The sequence below is a fragment of the Labeo rohita genome, chromosome 6 (genome assembly GCF_022985175.1).
Source record: "Labeo rohita strain BAU-BD-2019 chromosome 6, IGBB_LRoh.1.0, whole genome shotgun sequence".
In the NCBI taxonomy this organism is placed as follows: domain Eukaryota; kingdom Metazoa; phylum Chordata; class Actinopteri; order Cypriniformes; family Cyprinidae; genus Labeo; species Labeo rohita.
Window position 1 is genome coordinate 33,443,012 of NC_066874.1, and position 23,910 is coordinate 33,466,921.

At 34.6% G+C, this 23,910-nt stretch overlaps 2 protein-coding genes across 4 annotated transcripts; one reads left to right on the forward strand and one right to left on the reverse strand.

The window, feature by feature from the left end:
* The first annotated feature begins 9 nt into the window (after positions 1-9).
* On the forward strand, positions 10-23,287 carry rtf2 (replication termination factor 2). Its single transcript, XM_051112422.1, has 9 exons — positions 10-183; positions 1,134-1,228; positions 1,970-2,063; positions 4,460-4,599; positions 5,253-5,331; positions 17,301-17,414; positions 17,695-17,746; positions 20,306-20,380; positions 22,406-23,287. Exons 1-9 carry the CDS (start codon positions 115-117, stop codon positions 22,603-22,605), a joined length of 918 nt encoding a protein of 305 aa, XP_050968379.1. The 5' UTR covers positions 10-114; the 3' UTR covers positions 22,606-23,287.
* Positions 8,337-18,032, reverse strand: gcnt7 (glucosaminyl (N-acetyl) transferase family member 7). Of its 3 annotated transcripts, none has more exons than XM_051112421.1 (4): positions 17,894-18,032; positions 9,567-10,553; positions 9,314-9,409; positions 8,337-8,647 (listed from the first exon to the last, which is right to left on the reverse strand). In XM_051112421.1, exons 2-4 carry the CDS (start codon positions 10,516-10,518, stop codon positions 8,397-8,399), a joined length of 1,299 nt encoding a protein of 432 aa, XP_050968378.1. In that variant the 5' UTR covers positions 10,519-10,553; positions 17,894-18,032; the 3' UTR covers positions 8,337-8,396. The 3 variants fall into 3 exon arrangements, with proteins under 3 accessions (XP_050968378.1, XP_050968377.1, XP_050968376.1); XM_051112420.1 differs by lacking the exon at positions 17,894-18,032 and adding an exon at positions 16,038-16,242; XM_051112419.1 differs by lacking the exon at positions 17,894-18,032 and adding an exon at positions 14,512-15,001.
* Positions 23,288-23,910: the final 623 nt, after the last annotated feature.

A 23,910-nucleotide genomic window follows, 5' to 3' on the forward strand; every position in this document is an offset into this window, starting at 1 on the left:
AAATGCAAACGTACCGCTGACGCTCTTCACTGAAGCTCCTCGGTTGTTTACAGTTTTACCATTTAGCTTCAGCTCAAATTCTGTCAGTAAAACTGTTTTAATCGTATTTTCATCATGGGATGCGACGGTGGAACCATTCCTAAAAGACACGAACTGGTTAAAGGCCCGAAAAAGGTTGAAAAGGTAAAGACCTTGCGCTAAACGCTCAATTATTGTCATAAACCTTATGAAATTAGCATGTAGCGTGTTAGCATGTCAATAGCTCGTCTATATTTTTCAGCTGCCAGAATTTCAGTAAACTATGCATGACTGAATGTTTCTTCAATACGCTTTTATTTTCTGTAGATAAACATACTATAGTACTTGGAAATTCTTCCTGGTAACGTTACTGAAATTCACGAACCATGGTGTTGACATAGGCTAGTACCTTTGTAATGTAAATGGGGTTTATATCATGGTACATGCATTTCAGTACCATGGAAAATTTCAAAGTCTCACAGAATTGCCATCTTTATTGTGTGTGTGTGTGTGTGTGTGTGTGTGTGTGTGTGTGTGTTCTGGTATATATGGTTTATGAGGACTCTCCATAGGCGTAATGGTTTTTACTGTACAAACCGTATTTTCTATCGCCCTACACCTACCCTATACCTAAACCTAGCCCTCACAGGAGACTGTGCACACTTTTTGAATTTCATAAAACACTGTTTAGTATGTTTTTTAGCCTTTTGTTTTACAGGGACACAGGAAGTGTCCTCATAAACCATGTTTACGTTGTAGTACCCATGTCATTATACACATTTGTGTGTGTGTGTGTGTGTGTGTGTGTGTGTGTGTGTGTGTGTGTGTGTGTGGACTTGTTTTTATATCCTTGTGGGGACCTGAATACACACAGACTCATGGGGACTAGTGTCACCGTGGGGACCTAAACTGAGGTCCCCATGGGTACAAAAGCTTATAAATCATACAGAATGAGTTTTTATGAGTATGCAAATAAATACAATGCGATTGACAAATAAATGTTAAGCGTTTACACAAAAAAGTGCACACAAATAAAATATATTTTGTGTATATATTTAGAATAATGTTTATATTTAATATTATTATGGTTAATAAATCAGAACTTTTTTTTACAGGTCGATAAAAATGCAGAGCTTGCTGCCAGATGGAAATACTGTGCGTTAAGTCAGGAGAAGCTGAAGCGACCCATAGTCGCCTGTGAGCTGGGCAGGTACGGTGTTGTATTATGGTCATGTTTTTACTTGTAAAGATGATATATGGCTACCTGAAGCATCTGTTAAACATTTTTGCCTTTATTTATTTAGTAAGTGAACATATGATAAGCAGCGTTAGTGCAACTTAATGATCATCAAATGGTCATTATCACAAAACCAAACACTTCAGGCTGATACAAGATAGTTTATTGCTCAGTTTATTTTGAACAATAATGACTTTCTACCTTACATAATTTCTGTTCTAAAGATCGATCATTTTAACATAACAACCAGCTATTGCTTAACTGTGGTATCTGAAATAAGATCAGACCATGAATGGATCCTTGCAAAAGAGCTTCCACGGTTTTCAATAGAATTTGAAATGTGTGTGTGTGTGTGTGTGTGTGTGTGTGTGTGTGTTTTTTTTTTTTTTTTTTTTATATAAATAATTGTCTTTTAGTGACCAGTAAGAATGCTGAGTTCTCAGCTCTGGTTGCCATTTTTTCCCATATTTAAATCCGTTCTGCGCAATTTCTCTCGTGATGCATGAATGAATGTGAGAAATTATAGTGTTAAAATTATGGAAACTGTAAACTGTTAAAATTATCTGTGTTAGGAAATGTTATACCTGTAGCTCATGTATTACTTAGTATGTGTCTGCAATACTTCTTCCAGAATAATGTTACTAGAGTGTTAATAGAAAGTAAAACCATGATGAATTTTGCAGCAATGCTTAAAACTAATTTCTCTTCAACCAGACTGTATAATAAAGATGCAATCATTGAGTACTTGTTGGATAAATCAGCGGAGAGGCCAAATGCTGAAGTTGTGGCACACATCCGTAGCATCAAGGTCAGTAAACTCTGGCAAATGATAATCGTGCTATAAATGACAGTGTGTGAATAAAAGCGTTTCATCAGGTGATACGCCTCCTCATGATGCCTGAACTGTATGTTTTTAATTTTATCATTGACTATGTTTACATGCTCCCTCATAATGCAATTTTGGTAATATTGCAATTAAACTGTACCTCATGGAAACAACACACTTGTTTAAATTGATGCAGTGAAGCTCATAGGTGAAGTAACCATATTTCATATTAAAATATGTGGCGTATGTTGTTTTTAATTGTGTGTAAAAAGGGCTGAAGGAAATAACTGCATGTAAATGGGAATGAAGAATTTTGCATGTGTTATACATGATATAATGTTTACTTTTGCAATGTAAACATTATATCATGTATAACATATGTTTTTACAATGTTTATTTGTATGTTGGTTTTGTTTTTATAAGTATGTTATACTGAATGATGATGAAACATTATTTTATTAAACATTTTGAGTTGTAAATTATGAGAAAGATTGAAAAATTAAAGTAGACAGTTTGCTTGCATTTAATATGCCTTCTATATATGTCAAATCACTATTCTTAATTTATTTTGATGCATAATTATTTCGTTAAAACAACATTTTTCTCGTAATAACAACATATGATGTCAGAAAAACGATATGTTTTTCCTGTTATAGAAGATATGATTACATTATGTGAGCGAGCCAAGCGATTGTCCGCACTGCTGTAGCTGCAATCCTGACATAAAGGAGGATCTGCAGGAGGGATAACAGAAATACACTGTTTTAAATGTATTTTCATGTAATGGTTTTCATTGTAGCAACATGTTTACTAGGATTGATCTCTAATCTGTCTACAATATAATGCTACCTAATAACTGCACGCATTAGGGCTTGGAATGTTTCTTTATTTGAATGACTTAAGTTTGATTTAACAAAACAATCGAAATACAAACAAAAAGAAATAAAGGGAAATGACAAACGGTTTGATTTTGTTCTGTTTGAAAAGCGGACAAACGAAAATTAAGCTACATTTTTCGACTCCACTTTTCATCTCTGCCTGTCTTTACTGTCCCATCACGCAGAATAAAAGTTCATCTGATGTACCGCTCTACAAATTAGTCACAATAACGTTTCTTCATGCTGTTTAGCTGTTGCATAGGCTACACTTCTTGCGAATATACATCTCAAATAAAGCGCAACACTGCACTTCTCGGGTGGGCGGCGCCTGCCCGATCTCTTGCATTTTGATAATAGAGGAAAGAATATAAATGTCTGCTTTATTTTGTGTACTTCCATAATAACAACAAAACGCTATGAAACGCTTTTGTAAAATAACAGGGTGCGCTGTCTATTTTTATGTCTATAGACAGCTTTAAAGGTCTATAAAACAATCGAAAAACAAATTTGTATTTATTTAATTTGTATAAATCCAACAAAGCGAAGCGCAGCCTATTCCTACCTGCAGTATAGCCTGGAATTTAGCCCAGAAAAAGGAAGTGATGCGACTCGCGGCTTGATTCATCTAAAGATATCATTTAATAATATATAATCAATAAAATATTATTAATGCATAATCAGAAGTATCAAGGCCGTCCACCCATGTGAACCAAATATATCGAATATTAAAGCATCAGCTCATTTGTTTTTACCCGTGAAAAAAAAAAAAAAAGTCTGTTTATCTGTTTTTTTAAAGAAAATGAAATAACAACAACAACAACAACAACAATAAAGGATATTATTTTTATTATTATTAATAATATTATTATTAATAATAATAATATCCTAATATCATTCATATCCTCTGGGTCTAAATGCAGTTATTGGATAGCATTTTATTAACATATTGGAGATTAATCCTAGTAAACATGCTGCAACAATAAAAACCATTACATGAAAATACATTTAAAGCAGTGTATTTCTATTATCCCTCCTGCAGATCCTCATTTATGTCAGGACTGTTGGTAAAGCAGTGCAGACAATCGCTTCGTTCATCATATCTTCTATAATGGGAAAAACATATCTTTTTTAAAACGTAATATGTTGTTAAAAAGAGAAAAAAAGATGTTGTTTTTATGAAATAATTGTCATTTTTACCAGAAAAGATGTCGTTTTAACGACATAACATCTCGTTTTTTGAGAAAAGGTGTTTTAACGAGAAAACGTCTCGTTATTATGAGAAAAGATGTCGTTTTAATGAGATAATTATGTCATTTTAATAACATAATATTGTTATTATGAGAAAAGATGTTGTTAAAATGACATAAGATCTAGTTATTACGACATAACTGAGTGGAAAAAAAATAATGTGTGTGCGTCACCGTAGTTTTAGTACATCAAGTTAAACTAAATTAATTTTTGTTTGTTTTATTACAAGTAGCTTTTTTTTATGTTTGACAGGACGTGAAGGAACTGAATCTGACAGATAACCCTGCATGGGAGGGGGAGAGGCGCAACATTAAAGGAGACTGTTATGAAGACATGCACTGTGCAATGTTCATCTGTCCTGTGGTTGGTTTGGAGATGAACGGAAAGCACAAGTAAGACCACATCCGTTCAGCTCATGCACTGCTTTTGAGCGCAACTGAATCACAGTTTCTGTAATGTAAAAGTATTACAGTTAACATCCCAAATAACACACATTTTTACTTTTACTTGAACAAACACGCTTCATATTTCTGTTTCCAAGTCATCATGCCAGTTTGCTTAGCAGACTTCCAGTGAGTTTGTGGACACTAAATGTTATTGCATAGATAAAAAATATTCTTTTGTTTAAAGTATGGTTAAATTGTTTATTAGTTAATGCATTAGGTACTTGAAAAGGTAAATATATCAGTATATGTAGAAATTAACATAAAAATACATTAATAAATTCAGTAAAAATATTGATTATCTCATGATACATTTTGATTATATTAAAAATATCAAACACCAAAGAATGTAATCTAAAATTAGTGCTGCCTGAGCTTTTCTCTAATCTAACTTTACTTGGTGACATTTTGAAATAAGGTTTAGTTTGTTAATATTAGTTAACTACATCAATTGATTTTAATTTCAGCATGTACAAACGCATTTTTATGATATTTTGTTATCTAATAACATTCAGACATTGTATAGTCAATGAAGTGGTTGCTGTATTTTGATGTAAATGGATTTTCCATTCCGATAAAGAATTCTTTCTGTCTTTCTTGAGGTTTTTGTACCTGCAGACCTGTGGGTGTGTTTTCTCAGAACGAGCACTCAAAGAGGTGAAGACTGAAATCTGCCACAAGGTAAGTGAACAGCAGTGTTCTCGATTCGCTTGAATTTCTGTTGCTCTTACCTCTTCCTTTTGTCTTTGCCTAGGTGCTTTATTAAAACACCTGTATGTTAATAATGTTTCTGAAACCTTAGACCACAAATGACCAGTGGCATTTTTTGTTTACTTTATTAAAATTGTCCACATAAATTATCTTAGTTAAATGTTGATCAAAGGTCAGAGATAATGGTTTGCAGCAGATCTTAATGTGTTTTCATTCAGCGTTCATTTTTTTTATGAAGGCTGTTTCCTTTGTCTGTAGTCCTGCTTTGCGGCATGAGTCTTTCATAGAGCTTTTGTCTATATGTTTATGCTAATGCACATTCACCTGCCTGAACACTACACTCCGGGTCAAAAGTTTGGAATAATTAGGATCTATACGTGTTTTCGGAAGAAGTCTTTTCTGCTCACCGAGGCTGCGTTTATTTAATCGAAAATACGGTAATATTGTAAAATATTATTGAAATTTAAAATGACTGTTTTCTATGTGAATATGCTGTAAATTATAATTTATTCCTGATGCAAAGCTGAATTTTCTGAAGCATTTGCTTCACTCCTCAGTCACATGATCCTTCAGAAATCATTCTGTTTCAAATACATGTAAATTATGATTTTTTTTAAGCTTCTTCTAATTATTTGTTTCTTTCTCACCATTCTATTTAACAAAGAGTGAATTAAGGTTTCCAAAAATATTAAGCAGTATTTGAGCATCAATAACAATTGATAATAATCAAGCATTAAATCAGCATATTAGAATTCTGAAGCATCATGTGACACTGAAGACTGGAGTAGTGGTGCATTACAGAAATAAATTAGATTTTAACTATTTTATAATAGAAAACAGCCATTTTAAATTGTAAAAACATCTCACAATATTATATTTTTTGCTGCATTGTTGATCAGATAGGCTAAATGTGGCCTTGGTGAGCAGAAGAGACTTCATAACAAAAAAAATTAACAATTGTTCCAACTAATTGTTCCAAACTTTTGATGTTAATTGAGCAAAAGTTTAACAAACAATCAGATTACTATATGAAAGCTGTTTGAAAGTCTTGGCCACTTTGACTGTATTTACGGTACTTTCAGCTTCTTTATCGCAGTAATGCGTTTGTCTTTTAACTTTCACACACTAGTCACTCACTCACGAATATCTAGTTTGTCAGTTTCAAATGCGGATGTGGAAAATGAGTTATTATCACAGGTGAAGATAAGCACTCAGTAGCTCTGGTTGTGTTTTTCTTTGCCCATGTGATTTGTCACCTTCTCTACTGTGTTTGCGATTGGATGGAGTTGGACCGTGGATAATGAGTGTGACTTGTCTTTCACTCTCAGTAGTGAATCATTAACCTCCCAGTCCCCTGCCTCGGACTAATTGGTTTTAGCCTCAGCTAGCTGGCTTTTCTCTGTGGCATTTGTCTCAATTAATCTGAGCATTAAGGCGGAAATAGGGAAACTGCATCCTAAGGTCTCTTCTCCAGGCTGGCATAAACAAGTTAAACCGCACTATCGCATGCTGTGCCTGGACAAACATTCAGCAAAATTTGAATATAGTATATAAACCCCTAATGGTTATCCATTTTCAAGCAAATTTTTAACTATTCTCGGTGCTGTTAATCATAACCTGTGGTTATGTATTGTGTTACACGCGTCTAGGTTTTGAATAGGCATTTTTCTCTCTTTCGTTAACGCCAGGGAAGGCTGATCAGATTGCTTAGAGCAGAGGTGCCTAAATGATCTAATACGAAGGGCCAAAAATCAGACTTGATCAAGGACTGTGAGCCAAAATAAATATACAAATATATTTATAAAATTTTTAACATAAAAAATAATAATAATAAATAAAATTGAAACATTGATGGCAGTTATGCCATACCACTTTGTGGTGATATGTTTGACTAAATGTCTAAAAATGATATGTGAAGAATAAACACTATGAACAGTGTTGAAAACAAAACTGACTTGAGCAAATGTTCATGTGTACATAATTTGCATGAAAATTGCACCTGTCAGTGTCATTCTGTTGCACTGTGGAAGCTTCTGTCACAAAAACAAAAATTCTCATATGTGTAAACACACCTGGCAATAAAGCTCATTCTCATTCTGATTCTAACATGCCATAATGATGCTTAGTAAACTTGTGAGTAAGGATTAGCTATGTAAATAAAAAATAAAATCACAATATTTTCAAAATTTTTGGTCAATTACTGTGTATATCACAGTAGAGTGTCCTTTAATTGTTCATATATATATATATATATATATATATATATATATATAGTTGAATCTCAGCCAGATATTGTCCTAACAAACCATACATCAATGAAAAGCTTATTTTTTCAGCTTTCAAATGATCTAAAAACCTCAATTCTAAAAAACGGAACCATATATATATATATATATATATATATATATATATATATATATATATATATATATATATATAGTTAAGATGCAAAAGCCTTTTTTTTTTAGTAACACAAAAAATACTTAATTGTTTTTATTATTTGCTTTTCTACTTATACTTTTTATTGTTTTATGTCTGTAAGTACTTGTATAAATAATTTCAGTTTTTTAAATAATTCTATAAATTGTAGCAGCAGCCTTTAAGATTTTTATGTCTTTAATTCTTATCCACTTTAAACAGTACATTATGCAGCAGTTAATAAATAAAAATAAATAGAAATGAGTTACTATTAACAATACAACAGTCATATTACTCATCACTGACATAAGAATCATAGTTCACATGTTTTCAACATTTACACATCACAAGCTGCCCTCTCATGCGACATGAATGTTGATGCAACAAATTTGCACCGTAAAGCAGAAAATGTTCCAGTGAGGTTTGTGTTAATCCTTCCTACATGTTTTCTGTGTCCATGAGAGACGGTACTCTGACGTCAAGACGAGCTATTGTTTGCTGATATTGCAGATCATTTAGTGATACACATGATATAGAGTTTTGAGTGCATGCAGAAATTGACAAGCTTGTAAACGGTGTGTATTTCCCTTTCTTTGTGACTTTCCTGGGGTGTTTACTCAGAAACACTCCCCTGTTTTTGAAAAAATGACCGTGCTGTTCATGACTTCGACCTCTGTGGTGAGACGCCATGATGGTTGAATGGGAACCGTGGCGTGCCGGAGAACTTTATGTCGGTGCCACAGTTCCAAACAATCCAGGGCTTCCGGGAAGCTTGCGGTCTCAAATTTATTCGCAAACATGCTCTTTGTTTTGAGAAGCCACGGTAAGTCGTCAAGCCCGTAAACGCAGATATCCCTGATGTATTGTCCTGTAGAAACAAACACAGCAGGATTGATATCCATAGACACAAGAATGCATGAAAATACAGACTGTTGTTGGGAAGATCTAATGTTATGATGACGGCGCAAAAGCCTTGAATGGCTCTGTCCTAAATAAATGCAGTATTTTTATCAAGAGCTATATTATCTAGCTTTCCGGGTGTTTGTGGGTCTTAAAAAGTCTTAATTCACCCTTCCACAAATGAAGGCCTAAAAAGGTAATTAATCACAGCAGAAAGTCTTAAATTCATGAAGTCATTGCATTAAACATTGCATGCGCTGTATTTGTTTCCAATATAAACACCTAAACAACCTTAAATCAAGATCTATTCACTTGAGATGCAAAGTGAACACATTCAGTCTTGTTTTCTGAGAAATCGTGAGTTTATACTTGAAGCAAGAAAAAAATATCTGTCAGTGGTGCATGAAAACTTTTTGTTGTTGAATTAAGTTGATTTTTGTCATCAGCAGACATTGTTCTTGTTTGTTCATTTTTATCATTTTCTCATAAAACAAGATTTGATGTCATTTGATGTGTTTTTCAGTGTGATCTGAAGAAGCAGTAATAGTTCCTATAGTGCTTGGAAGCAGAGATAATGCACTCTGCCAAGTGCATTAATGTCAACGTAAAGAGTGTTCGTTAGGCGATCTCGTACCTTTACAGCCCTGGTGTACTTTTCCTTCTTGGTCCCTCCATTTGATTGCACGAACATTACCTTCCCATCCGCCTTCTACATAACTGCCAGGTGCTTCTGAGTAAACATGCAACACCAATTTTATTATTGGAGATTACATGCTTCTGAGCGGTTTTCTGTCATCAATATTGCTGTTATCTTGCTTAATCACTGACTGGAACTAACATTGCAGTTAAAAGCCTACAATACTCATGCTTGTTGCGTTCTGACTTACCCTTCATGTGATTTAGCGTCACCCAGTAATGCTCATCAGGGCTGAAAGTGTCTCTAGACCACTCCAGCAAGTCTTTGGCCACTTTGTCTTTGAGGACAAACTCCACAAATGGTCTCGTCAAGGAGTAATAAGCAGTCCCGAAGTAAATTGTTATGTTGTGAGGAGGTGGTCCCTTCTTTTGACCCTTGCCTTTTGGTGCCACATGGGTGCCTTTTACCTCCTCGTACTGAAACTCAGTCCTGTGCTTCATAGTGGGTGGCTGCTTAATTCCCGGCGTCATGTTCCTGTCTTTCCATTCGGTTCCTTGCATGTACCGGACCAGTTCCAGGTTGGTCTGGATTGGGAAGTCCTGGCCGCACAGATTTATAACTCTCTTCCATTTTGTAGGAGACTTCACCAGGTCCTTCATGCAGTTGATGTCAGCCTGCAGGCGAGAAAATCCAGCGTAGGTCACTTTTTCGTTGACGGTCGCCACAAAGACGTTCGAGAAGCACCCAGCTAGGTTTCGGACGCTCGTCTTGTATTCTTCCGGCGCTTTAGCATCTATGTGAATGCAGTAGACGTTCTGTGGCGCGTATATGGCTCTCAGTAGCCGCACAAATGTTTCTAGTTCTTTGTGTATGGTGATTATGAAAGCCAAAGGAAAGTCTTTCTCTTCTCTGCTTAGCGGGGCCATAATAAAGTGCAGATCTGACTGCAATAGAGTGCAGTTTGCGCCCGGTTTGGTCTCATAGCTGATTTTCTTACAGTCTGTTCGCTGCCATTTAAACCCGGGAGCTGCAGGTGGAAGAATGTCACAGGTTTTGGGGGCTGGTGTGGTTTGGGTGCTCAAGACAGTTGGTGGAAGAGGGGTGTTAGATAAGTTGGCTTTGAAGTAGATGGCGGAACATATTAGGATGCAGATTCCAAGGCAGAAGAGAAAACTGCACTTGGTGTTCTCAAGCTGGACCATAATAGTCCAGCATCAGAAAAGCAGCTATAGACCTCCTGAAACAGAGCAATGAACAGAATCATTAAGGACAGAACCACAGAAACATTTTTGATGCATTTGGCATAACAGTTCATAAATCATATTGTGAAATAAGTCTCTTCTGTTCACCAAGGCTGCATTTATTTGATTAAAAATACAGTAAAAACAGTAATATTGTGAAATATTTTTACAATTTCAAAGAACTGTGTCCTATGTGGATGCATTGTTAAATGTAATTTATTGCTGTAATCAAAGCAGAATTTTAGTATCATTACTCCAGTCTTCAGTCTCACATGATCTTCAGAAATCATTCTAATATGCTGATTTGCTGCTTAAGAAATATTGCATTATTATTATCAATGTTAAAAGTAGTTTTGCTGCTTCATATTTATGAGGAAACCATGATATATTTTATTTTTCAGGATTCTTTGAATAGAAAGATCAAAAGAACAGCATTTAAAATAGAAATTATACAAGTTATAAATGTTTTTACTGGCACTTTTGATTAATTGCATCCTTGAATAAACGTTTTCATTTCTTTTTTTTTTTTTTTTTTTTTTTTTTTTTTTTTTTTTTGACTTTTCAGCTTAAAAATACACATTTAATAACATTTTATTTAAAAAATGGTGCTGTAAACAAATTTTGGCCACATTTACCCAAGTCATAATTATTTGTTGTGGTAAAGTATCATAGAACCATTAGTTGGGCACTTCAGTATAAATGTTAACAGTACTTTAATATCATGGATCTTTTTTTTTTTTTTCTTGTTTTTTTTTTTTTTTTTCACAAAATTCACAAAATACATAATTACAGTATTTTTGTTAATTTAAACAACTTGAAATGTTACTAATGTACATAGAAATAAACATTAACCAGTATTAATAAGTGCTGCTAAAGTGTTGTTGATTTTATGTTAGCTGAACTCATTTTAAGCAAATACACATGTAAACATCTTGATTTTCGAAATTATAATTACCTAATGTTTAAAAAAAAAAAAAAAAAAAAATAGTCTCATTTAGCCTCTGAAGGTGAATCATGTCACTACATTGAACTCCAGAGCAGTATTAGAGCACTTGTTTTGGGTGGCTCCATCTCAGCTGTGTTGTGAAGTCATGGGCAGAAGTAATCATATCATTACATACATGGACTGGATAAACATTCTTCAGCGGGCGTCTCCATTACTCGAGCATTTTTTCCTATCTCTAATGACACATAATGGTGTGGCCGCCTTTGACAGTAACGCTGATTGTCCTTGCATCTTTAGAAACGTGCAAACGTTTTTTTCCCACCTGGATCCAACTCTGTTGTGGCACTCTTTTCTGAGCCCAGCAACCCTCAGGTTTACATTTAATAGCACCCTAGAGAGCTTCGTTCGCTGCAGGAGATCCCAGTTGCTGGACACAAATGAGCTTTGGAGATCAGTTTTAAGTCGTTTAATGAACTCTCAGGGGTTTAGAAAACACGCTGACATTGTCCATTGTCACCTTAAAGAATGAAAAGCACACACCGTTCATAGTGTGTACAGTGTGTGACCTGTTAGTTACACTTTAGCTTGAGTTTAAGATATTGCTATCAAATCAATTCTAGTTTAAAAGCAATGAAGAGGACTGTAAAAATGGTGCAATGGATTTTAAGAGCTATTTTTGGATAACAGCACTGTATGACATAATGTCTCTTAAGAAGGTGTGACTGAGTTTTACTAAAGATTCAGTATTTCTCAGTGAAAGGAGTTTTGTGATTTAAAAAAAATGAATCAAAGATAACTGAAATGTACAGTTTAAGTGATTGAACTAATTATTTTGCTGTGTGTTATTTTATCATCATTAAGATAATGCTGTAGTTTTGATGGATATTGTTCACTTTTATTTTTTTTAAGTTGTCTATATAGTTTATTTTTTTATTTTTGTTTTTGTTAAAGAGGTAAAAGTACATTTTATATTTTACATATTTTTTAAGGTTTTAATTTTAGTTATCTATAAGTACCCTGTCACCCCTATGCAGAGAGTTTTAAATAAGTTACTAATAAGGTCCCCTTTTTATATAGGATGCTCCCTGTGTAGACAGTAGGGAGCGAGTCGTACTTTGCATCAGTTCCTTGGTTACATGTGATGCAAGTGTTGCAAGCTTTGTAGATGTTCATGTGTGCAGCAAACATATCTATACTATGTGGCATGATACTGTGGTATTGAGAGATAGAAAATACTTTTAAATAGAAAGTGCTTTATATTAGGGCTAGGGGATATGGGCAAAAATTCATATCTCGGTATTTTTAGGAGGAATGACGGTATACGATATATATCCGGTATTTTTCCATAAATGGTTACTTGAGAGTCAAAGCCTTTATTAAACAGTTTTTGAGCCAAATATAATTCAAACACAGGGGTTTCCCTCCCTGTTTACAAATAAACAGCTGCACAAAATCGTTGATAAATAAAATACAGTACAGGTTGTTTCTCCTGCTTAACACTATAAGCTGCACAACATTTCAAATTATAAAAAAAAATGTTTGATAAATAAATACAGTACAGGGGCCGGTTGTAAGACTAAGCTGGACGTGAAATGCGCTTAAAGTCCTGCGTTGAATTCATACCCGTTGCACCATCTCGGCGTAGTGCTACGTCTGAGACTAAATCTTACGCCTAGTCAAAGGTAGGCGTAAAGTGAAAAGTCACGATTTGCTCGGACATGATTCGTTTTTAATTACCTATTGCAGATGCCAACTGTAACGTTTATGGTCTTTTCGGGCAGGATAATGTGGCTTATAAACAATTATTCTAAGGAGGGGTCAAGCAACACACACAAGAACGCAGAACGCGCACGCGTTAAATTGTTGCCAACATTTAGCATTATTAAAGTCCACTAGATTTCTCTTCTTGACCAAATTTTAGCATAGATAGGGATGTAATAATTTATGATAATTAGGACTGAAGGCTGTTTTATACTGTATTGACTGCTGTGGTTTTTTTTTTTTTTTTTTTTTTTTGTTGTTGTTTCTTTTACTTTATTAGGAAGTGCATTATCATAAATGGTTTAAGGCGATGGCAAACAAACCATTCACTAAAGAGCTTGTGCGGCTTCCTCTTCAGTGGAAAATTTTACATCAAGCGCTTGTCTACAACCAATATTTAAATATACAATGTATTTTCACATTTTTGCATGACAGGTTTTTGATATGAGTTCATATGTGATGATTTGTGTTAAAGTAATTTGTTTTGCATGGAAAAGGCAGTTATATTTCCACCGTAATGGGATAAAAAAAAACAAACGTTTTTTAATAAAGCAATAATGTAAAATACAGTTAGTAAGAAAGAAGCTGGTAATCTATTAGATCCTGACAACAGGATTGAAACATTTGCACGAATAATTCATTAGTTCTTATTCTATAATTGTTGTGGAGTAAATTGAAAGCAAATGTAACATCTAAAGCAAATCTATAGGGTTTTTGTAATCTAGGAAGGGTTTATTAATGAGTTTGTCTCAAGTCTTGATTATTGATTGATTAGGGAAGTGTTTAAACAGCACTTGAACTTTAAACTCATTTCAAATCTGTAGTGATCACAATTAATCACTTTGAATAGAAAGCCTCCTGAACTTTGGCGCATATGCTTTTATTGATAATACATTGCTAATCTAACAACTACTGAGACACGTAGAAAATGAATCATCAAAACAACGTAATGGCACTGAGAAGATGATTCGTTTTCCACGTTTCTCAGTAGTTGGTAAATAGCAAATGAACTTATAAAGCGCCTGATAAGACATCATATGTACAGTCAAACCTCAAGCTTCAAGAGCAGCAGATTGTTGCTGTGTGTATTTCTACTAATAGTGTATAACAATCCTTTATACATTATACATATTGTAGTTAAATAGCAAAATGAAACCTCCTTACAAGGCTCCCCCATACACGTTTTGGTCTTTAGAAACATAAACATCAAGTGCATTAGACAGTCCAATGAATCGAAGTGTGCCTACCTTTCAGCTCAAGCCGTTTCCACTCTTGTAAATAGGAAATTAGATTAAACATTCACAAACGCATTGACTTCCACGTGACCTCTGTCTAAAAGGCTCCTTCGTGAGCAGAAGTCTCCCGCCGAGCATTTACTATCGGTGCCTCTGCCTTACTGAGAGAAAGAGATAAAGAGTCTGCTCTGGCTGTGAGCCGGCTATCGCTGTTATGAGGTCGCTGTGAACGCGCGGCTCTCCTGCAACTCTGGGGCTTGGCTGCTCGGTAACGCTCCCATGAGAGAAGAGGAGGAGGAGCATAAGGAGGTGAAAAATGGTTGGTTCAGTCCATGGTGTAATGTGCACCTCTTTTGCTTTTTAACACTCTTATCTCAAGAGGTTTATATTGTTGTGAAGCGTGACATTTCATCTGTAGTACAATGTCTAACCGGTTCTGTAACCTGCTGTATTCAGCAGAACTGGTTAGGTGTTTTACATCAGGTTTACCGTTGACGAAAGCCATCTTATTGGTCCTGAATGACCATACACAGAGGCAGAATCTTGCTAATTCTGACATAATTTAGTCGTTTCTTTTGCCGTTTGCATTTTGAATGTGAATAAGGTCAAGCTTCAAAAATAGCAAGAAGCCTAAAAACAGCTACTTTTGCAGTCCATATGTAGTAGCTTTGTGTAAGTAACATTGCAAAAATTGCAATAATGTGCATAGAGGAAAAAATGCACAATAAGATCAGGAATGTGAGACTTATAGCTGTAGTATACAACAAATAGTTGTTGTCATGCATAAAAATGAATATTCGGTCATCATTTAGTCCCTAGATTTGATTATTTGCATTTTGAGTGTGAATAGGGACTGTCAAGCTTCAGAAATAAGGAAAAGCTAAAAATGGCTACTTCAGTAGTCAGTTTATACACTGTCAGGAAAAAAAGGTACAGTTCCCTAAGGTACAAAAGTAAAAAAAGGCACAAATATAGTACCAATATGTACTTTCAAAGTAGTAAAATGTAGCTTTAAGGTACTAATATGTACAGTTTAGGGGTATGTAAAGGTACATAGATGTACCTTTTCACTTTTTTACCTTAGGGTACTGCCCCAGTGACAGAACTGTACCTTTTTTCTGACAGTGTAGTAGCTTTGTGTAAACAACTGGCCAAAATTGTACTTTTATTGCAAAAGTGCTCTTTACATTTGGAGTAATGTTCATGGAGGAAATTGCGCACAATAAGATCAGGAATGTGCGAATGAGTTACTAACTCGTCATTTATTTTAATTTGCATTTTAAATGTGAACAAGAACTTTTAAGCTTCAAAAATAACACAAAATCTCAGTAAAAGCTCTTTTAGCAGTACATGTAAAGTTCCTTCTTGTAAACAACAGACCAAAATTTTACATTAATTTGCAGTAATGTGCACAATATGATCAAGGATTTATATTGAGAAAGTACATTTTGTCTGTTTTGATTTCAATTTGACTTTAAAGCTTCAACCAGATTTAGTATAGTTTTAGTATAAGGTTTAGTTTCTCTTTCTATCTTTACCTTCATAATTTTCATCTCTGTTTCCTCTCTCCACTTCCTGTTCTTTTTGTCAGATGCCTTCTTTGCATTAGCTCCTCGTTTTGTACCGACCTGAGCGGGGACAGAAAGCAACTGATCTGTAGTATGCCGGAAGGCTGGCGGCCCGTGCGTTTGCTGATGAGCGAGGGAGATTAGTGCTCCTATGTGTGCCAGTGCTGCTTGTGTGCAGGACAATAGCTGCTGCTGAATGCCTGTGTCACTGTGTGTGTGTTTGGCTTTCACTTAACTTAGTCATCAGTGCAACATTTTTTTCTGCTTTTCAGGCAAAGCTGTCATGCCTGTTTTGTGCGTATTAGGGTGTTTCTGCAACTACCAAAACAACTAAAATCAACCGCTGTGAATTTTTAACCACCAGAGTCTGTAATACATATAAAAAGGTCAACAAAATTGCCATTAAGATGACTTTACTACTTTGTACAAAATGTTTTTAAAAGCTGTAAATAAACCCAAGATTATTGGAGTGTGTTTTACAAGAAAATACTTTTTCAGTTTTTCTGCTTAATTTTACGTTTAATGCGTTACTTGCCTTTTTTTTTTTTTTTGTAATAGTTTGTGAACTATACTAGCAATTTCTGAGTGAAATTTTTTTTTTTTTTTTTTTTTTTTTTTTTTTTACCTTCGACAGGAGAGGATTTTGTTCTACTGTATTTTTCAGACTTTCGACATGTGTAAAGACATATAGGTTAAATCTACGTCAAATTAAGCTGTAATATCTAGTTCTAGCCTAGTTCCTAAGCCAGGTTTGAACTCTCTATAATTTGTACTGTTTTGAAATGCACTGTAGTTGTAAGCCCTTGTTGTATAATAACAAAGGCAAAGCCCTAAAACCATCTCCCTGAGACTTTGTAATGAATATATTTCCTGAATATATTGAATAAGTCCTACACCTCATTTAGTCTCCAGGAACATTTTAGGAAAGTTTGAACCCAGGGTAAAGGCTCATGCCTCATAAGTCAATAAGTATGTCATGATTTGTACAATATTCCTGTCTTTAAAATTTAATTTAATTTGATTTAATTTAATTTGATTTTAATTTGATTTATTTTAATGTAATTTTTTTTGTATTTAATTTTTTTTATTTGGTTATTTTTAGTGTATATATGCTTTTGTGTGTTTAAAAAAAAAAAAAAAAAAAAAAAATATATATATATATATATATATATATAGTCATTTAACAGTATTTTAATTTTTCATTCATTTTAATTTTCATGTTCTTGTTTATAGTGTGGAGATCCTTTCCAAGAAGACGACCTTGTGACGCTGAATGGGACTAAAGAGGAGGTGGAGAAGCTTCAGAAGGCCATGGAAGAGCGCCGATTAAAGGCTAAAACTGCAAAAGTAAATTGATTCCTTGCTGGTATAGAATTGCAGTGGTCTCTGGGATGTGCTTTTTGAAAGCTATGGTTAAAAATTGCCAGTAAATTCAAATGCATTACTCTAATGCAATTTGTAAAAGAGATGAGGAACTGAAAATGCACACATACTATGTGAACATACTGAATGAGCAAAGGCCGCATTCACTTCCTTCCTTTTCACTTCCATGTTCTTTTATTTCTTATGATTTCAACTGTTTTAAAAATAATTTCATGTTAAGCATTGCTATTTTTTTTCTATGCAGAAATCAAAGAAGAGCAAAGACGCTAAAGTCTCCAAGTCACAGGATTCAGCAGGTACAGTAACATACACCATTTGCGTTATAAATCACATTAAAGTTTCTGATCACTCCGCAGTGAGTATTTCAGAGATATGCTACATCCTTAGAATAATACTAAAGCAATAGTTCATGCAGAAATAAAAATTTGGTATCATTTACTTACCCTTATCATTTCAAGCTCTTATTAATTTCTTTCTGTTCATGTGGAACATGAAAAATGTGAATACGTAATACGTTTCACTAATAATCAGCAGTGCTTCACCGTGCAACATGTCGCAATCATGTGGTGTCATGTGATGATGATTCAGTGCCACTGTCTGTGATGTAAAATATTGAGCAATGCGATACTGAGCAGAGTTGTATGTACTCTCTTATTCCAAACTTGATTTTAGAGCTCTGACAGACCAGTGTTATTTTGGTATTATTTTATATACAGTGTTATAAATTGCGATCATGTTGTGATAAGCTTTTATTTTTAGAGAACGAGAAAAAAACATGATTTATTTGGATTTTTAAAACTTGGAAATGCATATGAGCTACTTTTGTGATGCTGGTTTTTCCGTTTTTTAAACCGTAAAACAGCGTCTCACCATCCATTTCATTTCTGCTTTAAATCTCAGTTTATCGTTTGAGCTGTTGAGTCATCTAAAGTGAGATTAGGAGACTTTTCTAGGTAGATAATTCCACACATAATTCTTGTGGGTGGATCTTTCTGTATGTAAACAGCCCCTGTCCCATGCGCATACTGTGTGATATTTGTACCGGTTTTACTGGCTTTCCCGGCATTGCATCATCAAGACAACTTTGTTGAAAGATTGCTTTAAACAGACGAGGCCCCCACTGTAAGTTCCTTTTTTTAATAAACTGAAAGATGAGTTCAATAAAGTCTGTGGTAGTTGTCAGTACATCACAGTGCTATGGATAAATGGGAACGTTTATTGAACCCGTAACATTCCTTTAACTTTAATTACCAAGTATGTCAGGAATTAAGGTTAAACATAGAAATGACTGACAGGAGTTGTCAGTCAGTGTAGGACAAATGTCAGTGTTCACTAAAGTTTTATCCTCCCTTTTAGTTTTACTTCAGTATGAATCAGGCCAAAATAATGTTTACATGTGATTATCCATGAGATAATCACAAATCATCTGATGTGACATAGTTTAATGCTTTGATGACACAAAACTATGACAAAACACACTGACACAAATACAAATTCAGTTAAAACCGGAACGAAACTGTAATTATCCACAATCTTTTGAAGATGCGTTCAGAAAGGAGAGGACTGTCTGTTTATCATGTTTAAATAGATTTTTTTTTTTTATTGCAGTCCTTCCTTTTTCAGTTGTCAGCTATAAAACATGTAAAGAAAAATTAGTTTCTGGATTTAAATCCTCATAGCCTTTATGGTGTGTGTGTACATCAAAAGCAAATTAAATTATTTGCACAAGTAGATTACATACAAAGTCAATGCAAAGACGCAAATAACCAGGTGAAGTGATGACGTCGAACGCGTGATGTGAAAAAATTTCAACTTGAGCTGGAAAATTGGCAAAACGCATTGTCGCGCAAGCAAATCGGCGAAGAACTTACTGAGACATTCAGTTTGACATGTCCGGTTGTATCAGAAAATGTAAGAAAGCATTATGCGATGATTGATTTTATTTGTGCTAGTGACACGAAAAACGTCCTGCGAGTAATCTAGAGCGATAATGCGATGAGAATATTCACTTTGCGTTTGGTGTGCACGCAGCATTAGACGTTCCTCTAAAAACAATCAGATGAAACAACCTCTTTGTTCTCCCCATAGAAATGGGGAAACCACACTGACTGCATTTGTTGCATTTACTGCGGTTCATAAAAGTTGTATGGCATGTTTTATGATTGCTTTTTGATTGTACATTAACTAATGAGCTGTTGAAGATTACGTGATACGACCCGGGTTGTCAGTAACTTTTGAGATTTTTATTATACAGTGGTTTCAATTATATTATATTGTTGTTTTCTGTGTCAGGATGTGCAACTTTATGAGGGTAGATGATGCATCACATTTCTGTGAGCTTTTTTATCTTTTTTTTTTTTTTTTTTTTTTTTTTTAAGCATTTTTATCAAGATGCTTGAGTAAACATGAACGTATATATTTTTGTTTGAAATGGTCATGCAGTATGGCAAATACATATGAGCTGCATGTAAAAATAAAGTGCTGTGTGTAATAGTTTAAATTTTGTTTTAAAGTATAACTTGTCACAGTGAGACGTCACAAATATTTATTTAATAATATTTTAAATATTATTTATGCAATATTTAAGATCAGCTATTTAAAAGCATGAGCTCATATTCTTAGAAAACATGTTCACACCAGGGTTGTTTTACTGTACTAAAACTGAAATTATTAAAAAAAACCCCTTCCTTTTAATTTAGCAACATTTGCTTTCATTTATTTGAACTTGATGTACTACAATAACTAAAACTAATAACTAAACTACTGTATTTCAGTAATACTAAAATAACACTGGTTTAACTAGTAAACTATTAAATAGGTAATGATGTTTTTTTCCTTTTCTCTCGTGATGGCAGGAAGCTGTGACGCCTCCGAGACTAAATCTACGTCATTGAATGGAGAGGGCAGCAGTGGAAGCAGCAGTGATTCAGGTATCCCAGCATGTTAGAGTACAGAAGGGCTAGATTTGTTCCGGTAATGTTAAATGAAATTATATGTGAATGTTTTTGAAAGCACAATCATATAATTGTTGGTTTTACAAATGTTGAGTCTGTAGATGCAATACATTTCATCATCATTTTTACAGAAAAGCAAAGGAAAAACTCCTTGTCATTGCATATTGATTCACATAGTATTTTAGTAGTAGGCAGTATACATACTTTGCAGTATACTGTAAGCAGTTTATGGTAGTACACATCCCTTATATTCATCTAGATAGTAGGGGGCAGCAGAGGAAGTGAACTCATGTGCTGTATGACTTGCAGTTGATGATTTTTAAAAAAAAAAAAGTTATTAATTTAATTGACAAAGTATATGATGTGTATTAAAATTATTATGTACACTGCCGTTCAATTTTGGGGTCATTAGGATTTGTTTTTGGTTTTTTTGAAGAGGTCTCATATGCCCACCAAGGATATATTTATTTGATTATAAATACAGTAAAAACAGTAATATTTTGAAATATTATTACAATTTCAAATAAGTGTTTTCTATGTGAGTATATTGTAAAATGTAATTTATTCTTGTGATTCAAAGCTGAATTTTCAGCATCATTACTTCAGTCTTCAGAAATCATTCTAATATGCTGATTTGCTACTTAAAAAACATTTCTTATTATTACAAATGTTGAAAACAGTTTTGCAGCTTTGTGTTTTTGTGGAAGCTGTGATACCTTTTTTTTCAGGATTGTTTGATTAAAAAAAACTGCATTTATTTGAAATATAAATCTTTTGTAACACTATAAATGTCTTTACTGTTACTTTTAATCAGTTAAATGCATCCTAAACTGTAGTATTAATTTTAAAAAAATCACCCCAAACTTTTGAATGGTAGTGCATTCAAATATAATAATATGCATTTAAGTACACATCATACAAGTATGAATGTTTAAGTTCTCAATGACCCTTTCAATTTCAGTACTAATATCAGCCTGATGTAATAACATAAAACATCTTACTAGCCATCATTTTTCAAAGTGTGGTGTCATCACATGAGTCTGAGCACACCACACAGGATATTAACAAGCAAATGAATTACCCCCACTATACAAATGAAGTGGTCATGTCATTTAGGGGCATGTCAGGCTTCTCTGTTGTCTTGTCCTCAAAAAGAGACAGCTCATATATCTGACAGCCTGTATGTGCAATAGGTTTAGAGAATATAATCTTGAAAGACTTTGAAATAAGAATTTATTCATATAATCCTTAATAGTTAAAGGAATAGTTTAGACTATAAAAAATAAAAATTTGCTCAATGTACTTGCCCTCAGGCCAACTAAGATGTAGAATTCATCAGATTTGGAGAAATGTAGCATTTCATCACTTGCTCACCAATGGATCCTCTGTAGTGAATGGGTGCCGTCAGAATGAGAGTCCAAACAGCTGCTAAAAGCATCCCAATAATCCACAGGTAATCCACACCACTCCAGTCCATCAGTTCATGTCTTGTGAAGCCATAAGATGCATGTTTATAAGAAACAAATTTGTCATGAAGACATTTTAACTTCAAACTGTGGCTTCTGATCAAAATACTTTTTTAGAACTTTTTTTAGACTGTTTTGGTTGGTAAACAGTGCTGATTCAGTCACTTTTTTCAGTGGAGAAAGCAATACTGTGGATAGAGTATTACAGCTGGAAGCAGTAGTTCGAAATTAAAAATGACTTAATGTTGGATTTGTTTCTTACAAACATGCAGCTTTGTGCTTCACAAGACTAACTGATGGACTGGAGTGCTGTGGATTACTTGTGAATTATTGTGATGCTTTTAGCAGCTGTTTGGACTCTCATTGTGATGGCACCCATTCAATGCAGAGGATCCATTGGTGATGAAATGCTACATTTCTCCAAATCTGATTGATAAACAAACTCAATTTTCAAAGTTCAGTCCACCCCAGGAGAAGTCATGTGTCTGAGGGTTCAGTCACTCAAGCTGTGGCGTCTTGTCTTTTTCCCGCTCAGCTCCAGGACCGTCCACATCCGGCGAGTGCTCTAAAACATTAAAGGCCCCTGCGGGAACCATTGCTGGCAGTAAGAGATCGATCCAGGCCATGAAGGACAAATCAGAGGCCTACAAGTCGCTCTTCACCTCCCACAGCTCTGCCAAACGTTCCAAAGACCAGATGTCCAACTGGGTCACACACACGCCTTACCACTTTTGAGTGCGTTCTTCCTAGTAAAGCTCGCCCTCTAGTGATCAGGCTTTGGAGGAGCAAAATTCTGGCTGGTGGATTGATGCATTGTTTTTAGCCAATTTATTTTTCACCATTGCATTTTTGTTTACCTTTATATATCTTAAATTAGTTGCATGCTTAAGTGTTTATTTTAAGTAAACCCATATTTGCTTGAGTGTTACATGTCTTTTCCATTAGCATTTTCGACTGGATCTTGTTTTAAACCACTTTATTCAGGTTTAAACATGAACTGTAACTGTATTGCGGTAAAAACCAATTTAAAGGCAGAAAAGTTTGTTTTCCTCCTCAGAAGCATAAATGCGTGTTCCTGAAGCACTGTTGTTATTATTAAGAGTTTCTTGTCACTATATCACAGAAATAACCAACTAGCTGCAGTAGTTATGTGTTGTACTTCTAAACATGCATTATTTGTGCACACAATAAAAGTCCGATCTAGGAGAAATCATGCGCTGTTGCTGCGTATTTGTTAGTAATGACCATCAGTACTGCTTTTTGTCCACAGGGTGGCAGTAGATGTCTACGAATAAGCGCTGCCCCTGTCAAACAGCATTAGATCTAATGTAGTCTGGACTTTGTGCAGTTTCCCTAAATGTAATCGTTTATGTTCATCTGACAGGTGCATAAATAAAGTCCAGTCTCCGCATTTTCAGGTATGTGTCTTAATTCCTGTGTGCGTGAGAAAGCTTGAGAAATACATGCTTGGAATGTCAAACTTAACATTTAACTGTATTACTCACGGTAGCAAAATTTAGTGTATCATGTTCTGTGAAACATTAAACGCCAAGGAAGCGTTTCCTTTTTAGGCATGATTATTTTACTTTAAAACTGTAAGGAAGTCTTGCAGATGAAATTAAATTTCCAAGACTTTCTTAAAAAGTTTACCCCCCCCCCCCCCCCCCACTTCATTTCCTGCAGGAATATCACTTAATGATATATTCAAGGTTCCCACCGTCAACTCTTAGAAAGCATGGACAAATCGGGTAATTTTGTAATATAACTTCAAATACAAGGCATGCACTCACACTGATTTGAATATATCTTAGTACAATCTCTCTTAAATTAAAACGAACTACTAGCAAAGTCAAAATGTGTGTGAATTCTTTAGATCGTCTTGACTTGTCTTGAATTTTAATTAGTCTGGACGCTTCTTTAATTAAAGCGCCGTTGTGCAATAGTGTGTTGCTCCACAGAGCTGAAGCGATGACTAATCATCCTCATCGATTGGAATGCTGCGGCCCCCGTTCAGGTGTTCTCAGAGTCCGCGCATGCGCT

What these genes read in the sequence shown, in the direction of transcription:
- rtf2 (XM_051112422.1), top strand. Translation starts at nt 115, where the DNA reads ATGGGATGCGACGGTGGAACCATTCCTAAAAGACACGAACTGGTTAAA. An exon ending in GCCCGAAAAAGGTTGAAAAG is followed by an intron (nt 184 to 1,133) that starts GTAAAGACCTTG and finishes TTTTTTTTACAG; the next exon opens with GTCGATAAAAATGCAGAGCT. An exon ending in AGACTGAAATCTGCCACAAG is followed by an intron (nt 5,332 to 17,300) that starts GTAAGTGAACAG and finishes TCTTGTTTATAG; the next exon opens with TGTGGAGATCCTTTCCAAGA.
- gcnt7 (XM_051112421.1), bottom strand. Translation starts at nt 10,518, where the DNA reads ATGGTCCAGCTTGAGAACACCAAGTGCAGTTTTCTCTTCTGCCTTGGA. An exon ending in GACGCTAAATCACATGAAGG is followed by an intron (nt 9,410 to 9,566) that starts GTAAGTCAGAAC and finishes ATGTTTACTCAG; the next exon opens with AAGCACCTGGCAGTTATGTA. An exon ending in AGTACACCAGGGCTGTAAAG is followed by an intron (nt 8,648 to 9,313) that starts GTACGAGATCGC and finishes TTGTTTCTACAG; the next exon opens with GACAATACATCAGGGATATC.